The sequence below is a fragment of the Frankliniella occidentalis genome, unplaced genomic scaffold, assembly GCF_000697945.3.
Source record: "Frankliniella occidentalis isolate FOCC.00 unplaced genomic scaffold, Focc_3.1 Scaffold67, whole genome shotgun sequence".
NCBI classification, from domain to species: Eukaryota; Metazoa; Arthropoda; class Insecta; order Thysanoptera; family Thripidae; genus Frankliniella; species Frankliniella occidentalis.
Window position 1 is genome coordinate 785604 of NW_026267197.1, and position 5876 is coordinate 791479.

A 5876-nucleotide genomic window follows, 5' to 3' on the forward strand; every position below is an offset into this window, starting at 1 on the left:
ATTATTTTTGCGCTACTCAAAGACTACAAAACCATTATTTTAGTGCTTTTAATTTTTTAATGAATCAAGAGATTTTTTCTCTTTCTATCAATCTAGATTTGAAGAAGGCTTTTAAAATAAGTTGTATATTTACAATTTGTTCTGGGTGAACTTCTAATGGAGCCGTCCATTGTTTGTTTTAAAAGTTCGAATGGAGTGCAAATGGCGCCGCCTGTTTCAAGTCCGGGCACAGGACCAGCCCGTAGAGGCAGCATTTCGAAGGATAGCCTACGACAAAATGGGAAGAAGTGAAAAGTGAATAAAAGGGGTATTGCTGTGAACTTTCTTCAGTCACCCCATCATACAATCATGTCAGAGTGACATAGATTCATCTCTACTCCACTAAGTGATTAAATAAGGCATTGTAGAGGATGCCTTTATTCCTCTGCAATGATTTGCAGTGGAAAGATATGATTATTTAAGTTACCGACTTAGTGTTCTCTGTTGTAAGTTATAAACTTAACTTCTGGAGGACCTACATCAATTTTGTGAGCTGCTTTAGCTCCTGGTGCCTGCAGTACTGACTTTTACGTTCACTGTTGCACTCAACTGACAGATGCGTTCTGAAAGCAAGAATGGTGCAGTGTATAGAAAGCAAGCCCAGTGGACAAAATTTTAGCCCTTGTATTTTGATCGTCCTCTGTTTATTTCCTTGGCTAATTGGTGACTGGATTGATATAAAATTGAGAGGGAATGGAATGTTTATTGTACATTATCATTGTTTGTCTGTACATGAGGCAAGCAAACACTGAAATATGTTAAGGTAAATAACAGAGGACTCAGGTGACTGAAGCCTGAAGCAAGTAGTTTGTGTGTGGCTTAATTTGCTGAAAGGCTCGCAAGTTTCTTAAACCTTTGAAATAAATTTTTTATCTAATCTCGTCTGGATATTCAGTGGTGCTTATTATGTGTGTTTCAAATCCTTGTCATTTGCATATCTGTCATTCTAAAAGCCACTATGAAGGTACAGTACCATGCCATCCCGTCAGTGATATCAAACCTCATAAAGTATGAGACAATTAGGTATTACTGATGAGGTTTATTAAAGTTCAGGCACATTAGTGTAAAAAGATAGGGTCATGATTCATATTATGCCTGTGCATAGCGGCTGCTGTACTTCCTCACTTTCTTTTATTTTTATGATCTTTGAATTGTCATTTAGCTTGTTTTCTTTTAGGCTTATTGTAATGTGTGAGATTTCACAGTGAGGAAACTTAAAGCTAATTAGAATTAGGATGTGCCGATTTCATATTAAGGTAAAACTCTTTATTTCAAGTGACTGAAATATAGGGGAAAGCAGAAGACTATATTGTTCCCCACCTTTTAGTGACATTTGCCGTTGAGTGTGGACATACCTTATTCCTTTTAAATCCTATCATGTATGTGCTATGGTTAGAACTAGGTGAGGGGCTAGGCCTAGACCACTTTGGTTATCCTAGTTAGGTGTAGCCACTTTCACTGCTGGCTGTTCCTAGGTTAAATCTAAAAATGCAGCAGAACTGAGGGATTAAACAGTGCCATTTTTCTTTTTAATGGTTCTGTTGTAAAAGTGTAATACATTTTTTACCATAACAAGATTTGTTGAAGTGGTATTTGCTGTTGCATTTGACAATGCAACAAGTGTTAGTGCATCAACAGCTAATGTCACTAAGCATATCTCTTGGGATTAAATGTCATGTCATACACCACTTCCAAGCTCTTCCACTCCCACCAAAAAAAAACAACGACAAAAACAAGCAGAAACAACATCAAGAGAAATACACACATTGTTCACTCCCTCAATTCTGTTGCATTTTGAGGTTTAACTTATCTGTCAGTTGCGCTCACCTTGCTGAACATGCTAATCCTAGATTTAGCCAGCTTCCTAGCTCTAACCATAACATGGGGATTTTAAGAGAACTGGCAGTAGTCTCAACTAATTCCTCTCTCCTATCCCCCCCCCTTTTTTTTCCCACTTTTTTTTGTGCAGATTGTAAAACCTGTGAATATCCCCATCTGACCAATTCTTTTAAAAGTTTGTTCTGAAACATTGCAGTATCAGTGTTCCAATTTGTAAAAATAATATCCAACTCATATTCCCCGGCTGTGTCACTCTCATGCACCTGCCTTTGAGTGATTCCAAATTTCACTTTTGTTATTTACTTTGTGTACTGTTATGTTTCTTTAGGCACTTTGAACAGTAAGAGATAATTTAGGTGTCTTTACCATTTTCTTTTTTTTTAAATTTATTAATTGGTTTTGGCCACATTAATGACATCATTAATATGTATTTTATTGCTACATAATAATGAAGTTATTTCCCATTATATATTAACAAGGCACATTCGAGAGGTGTGTTCTGTGCTGTGCATTTGGTGTATTTGTTATATCTTACTAAGCTTGCATTCAATGTTTATAATGGACTGATAAGAGAGCATTGTATGAAATGCTTTATCCTAGTTTTTGTACAGAGTTGTGAGATGCGAAATGTAAAGAAAGATAATTGTTTCTAATATTTGCACCACTAGCATTGTAAAATGCGTGGGTTCTCTTTAGTTAATCAAATTTACACACATACAACTCAGAGATGGTCATGATACTGTATCTGTGCCAAACAAGTATGTAACTGCCTCCTCACTCCTCTCCTTAAAACAAAAAGTGATGTGGAATCCTGTTCAAGTACATGTCATTACTTGTTTGCAACTATTGCACTTTCATATCAATCCCGTTTTCTTGAAAGAATATCTTGATAATTATCAAGTAGGAGTATTTCTAGCACTGTTCAATTTTGTGTATTTCTGGAAAAGTGACCTTTTAGGTATTGGTGCTTCCTAGGTTGCGACAGTTAAAGGAATGCCAGCGGGTTCTGAGTGACCTCTTGGTTGCAACATTCAGAAATATTTTGTTTGTTCTTCAGATAAGGTAGTGGGTGTAGCAGTAGCACCTAGCACTCCTTTAACTGGGCGCATCCCTAAATTGATGAAAGTTGATGCATTCAACAGACCTCTTTGCCCTTCCTTACTGTTACATTTCCTAATCAATAAGGGGAGGGGATGGTGCTAGTGCTGACAATTCTTGATTTACTTCTAGAAGTAGGTGACCAAAACTGTTAACATTTCTTTTCGGCTACACTTGTTTTTCTAATTGTTCTTTCTTTACAAAGTGTACATTGTTGTTTTTGCCGTGATACATTCAAACCTGGGAGTTGTTTAAGCTTGACATTTTTGTTAAATTATTTCAGCCCTTTGAAGTAGTGTGTTGCGATTCATTTACTTATTAATCTGAACAGACTTCAAATTCTCATACCAATACACAGTTAGTTTGTGCTAAGTGGCACTTCATCATCATGTATGCCAGTGTGATAGCAGGCATTATGTTAGGCCAACATTCTGTAGAGCTTTCTGTATTTTCACCTTTTTTATCAGTTATTTTGTATTGTATGAGTGTGGGCCCAAAGGTGTTATGTTGGACATAACATTATCTTTCACACTGTTTTGTTATCATCTCTGTATTTGAGTAAGTGAAAAATATTTAGTTGTTCTCATTAAAACAGTCAGACATGGAACCTATCTTGCCTTATCTGAAATGGTATTCTCTACAAATTTTATATCTTGACTGAAATTGTTATATTTCCTGCACTGTCCTCCTTCCATTCTGTCTATTGTAATCATTTTCAAAAAAGATTACGGTGTAAATTTCAGATAACATTTCGTTGTATTTCTATTTTGAAATTCTCTTCCAATTTGACGCATCTAATCCTGCAAAGATAAAGTAAAGAGTGTGTTCGGAGCAGTTGAATTATTTAAAATATTAGCTTTGGTAACCATTCATCTTTTAACATATCGACTTTTGTAACTTGCAGGTGGCTCTCGACAAATATTTGTTTCATCCATTTAACAGAATTAGAGATTTTTTTTAGTATGAATATTATGAAGCAGTTGTTTGTAGATTATGAAATGATTGGTTTGCCAAATTTTTATTGTGGAGCTCTGTTGTCAGCTTAGTGTTAATTAAGAGAAAAAAAATGTGTATATTATTTTATTTTTAGTATACTGCAACAGATACTAGATTTCAACTCCCAGTAGGAAATATCAGAATATTCGGAAGTTCATTCTCTTTGTAGTAAGGAGAGAAATGAAGTTGTTTCAACAGCTTGATTAAAATTTTCCTTTTAAACATATGGATCAGTAAAGAATATGGCTATATGTATGTATAGTCCATGTGTTTTCCCTCCCATTATGACCTGAAGACTGACCCAAAGTTTAAAGACATAGATTGTGATGACAGTGGGTTTTTTAAAATGAAAAACCTATTAAATCTTAAATACCACTTTGCTTATGTTTCAGTACAGCCACAATCGACCCCTTTTTAAGTTCAAATTACTGTCTGGTTATTTTTGTTCTGAACTTATCTTCTTGTGAAAAAAAGAAAAAAAAAGGTTCTAGTGAAATTTATCTCAATGATATTGAGCAAGAATTTTATACATAACACAATTTATGTATTTAGCTTCTCCTTTTTATTCAAGTATGGAAATAAAGCCAGTTTGGTGAAGTTAAAAACATGACTTTTCATTGATAATCCTCTAAGCCAATAACACAACACAAAAAACAGGAATTATAGTAGTATCACGAGGACCCTGGGTAAGGATCAGTCCTATTGACTCGCATGAGGAATGACAGTCGACGAGACATTTCTTCATTGTAGATTGACTTGCACTTAGTGTAGTTCACTCTTCTTCGCATCTGCAATAAGTGGATGTGAAATAAACATGTTCAGATTGGTTAACATACGTCATTTAGGTGTTGACACTCACCTCAAAAGGTTTCTCATAACATCGTGTGCGTCTGAATTGTTCAAAGAAACCATCACGACTCATAATGCTGTGGACAAATGAAAAGAGTTATGTACTTAGTTTTTAAAATGGTTCCAAACGGTGTGCCGATAACAACAAGGATCAGAATTTTCACACAGAGCCAAACGTGGGATATATACACTGGCTGGCAAATGCTATTAACAACAATATTAACCATGTCATCTACAAAAAATACAAAATAACTAGTTAAACTGGTTAAACTCACTTGTTTAACAGACCCATAGCTTCATCAACGGAACCATTCTTCACCAAGACAGTCCTCGCGATGAACGACGCGTGTCTCATTTTCAGCTTTCAATAAATCTTGACTTTGAATCAGCAGATAAAATTTATGTACTATTTTTGAAGTTATAGAGTAACAAAACAAATAACCTCTTAGGAAAACCAACGCCTTTCTAACACACAAAAAGTCTTCTGCTTGCAGAAACCAAACGAGCACTAGTAGAGGGGCGCATTCTGTTAAGGAAAGTGAGGTCGGGAGGTCTGTCGGTCTATCGGGAGGTAAGGCTGTCAGTCGATCGGTTGAGGTGTGTGTCGAGGTGTCGATGTGAGGCTGGAGATCGACCGGCTGATCTCCCGACCTTCCCAAAACGTTGCAAATACGAATGTGATGTTGTCAAGACTCTCAATTACCTTTTCCTACTCATTGGTAACATCCCGCAGCATCGAAGGATGTTGATTTGTTGATTTAAAGCTAATAAACACAAATGGGGCGATGTTGTTGGTCGACTAACCTAACCAGGTTAGATCAACGTCTCATCTCACCGTCGGGTCAAATTTGAATGAATCAACGAAAGGCATGTGGTCAATGGCTAACAAAACAGTCATTGGCAATCATTACAACTATAAATTCCTCGGTTTAAACATGTTCAACGTTGGGTCAGGGTTGGGAGATCAGCCGATCGATCGCCCGCCTCACCTCGACCGATCGACTGACAGCCTGACCACCCGATAGACCTCGATAGACCGACAGACCTCCCGACCT

At 36.5% G+C, this 5876-nt stretch overlaps 2 protein-coding genes across 3 annotated transcripts in view; one reads left to right on the forward strand and one right to left on the reverse strand.

Moving 5' to 3' along the window:
* The window catches only part of LOC113207465 (casein kinase I), an 18174-nt gene extending 14591 nt beyond the window's left edge, over nucleotides 1-3583 (forward strand). The window contains exon 11 of one of the 2 annotated variants that reach the window (XM_052268337.1): nucleotides 1-3583. Coding sequence is in view for 1 of the 2 variants with exons in the window: in XM_026424044.2 (XP_026279829.1) it covers nucleotides 186-291 (106 nt within the window). In the remaining variant the exon portion in view is untranslated. The other variant, XM_026424044.2, reaches the window with a different exon arrangement.
* A 928-nt stretch (nucleotides 3584-4511) lies between these two features.
* Nucleotides 4512-5799, reverse strand: LOC113207476 (28S ribosomal protein S21, mitochondrial). Its single transcript, XM_026424060.2, has 3 exons — nucleotides 5097-5799; nucleotides 4832-4898; nucleotides 4512-4760 (listed from the first exon to the last, which is right to left on the reverse strand). Exons 1-3 carry the CDS (start codon nucleotides 5174-5176, stop codon nucleotides 4644-4646), a joined length of 264 nt encoding a protein of 87 aa, XP_026279845.1. The 5' UTR covers nucleotides 5177-5799; the 3' UTR covers nucleotides 4512-4643.
* Between the last annotated feature and the right edge of the window lie 77 nt (nucleotides 5800-5876).

Excerpts from the sequence above, each read along its gene's own strand:
- LOC113207476 (XM_026424060.2), bottom strand. The coding sequence starts at position 5,176 with ATGAGACACGCGTCGTTCATCGCGAGGACTGTCTTGGTGAAGAATGGT. Across the intron at positions 4,899-5,096 it reads GCTATGGGTCTGTTAAACAA|CATTATGAGTCGTGATGGTT; the intron begins GTGAGTTTAACC and ends ATTTGTCCACAG. Across the intron at positions 4,761-4,831 it reads GTTATGAGAAACCTTTTGAG|ATGCGAAGAAGAGTGAACTA; the intron begins GTGAGTGTCAAC and ends CACTTATTGCAG.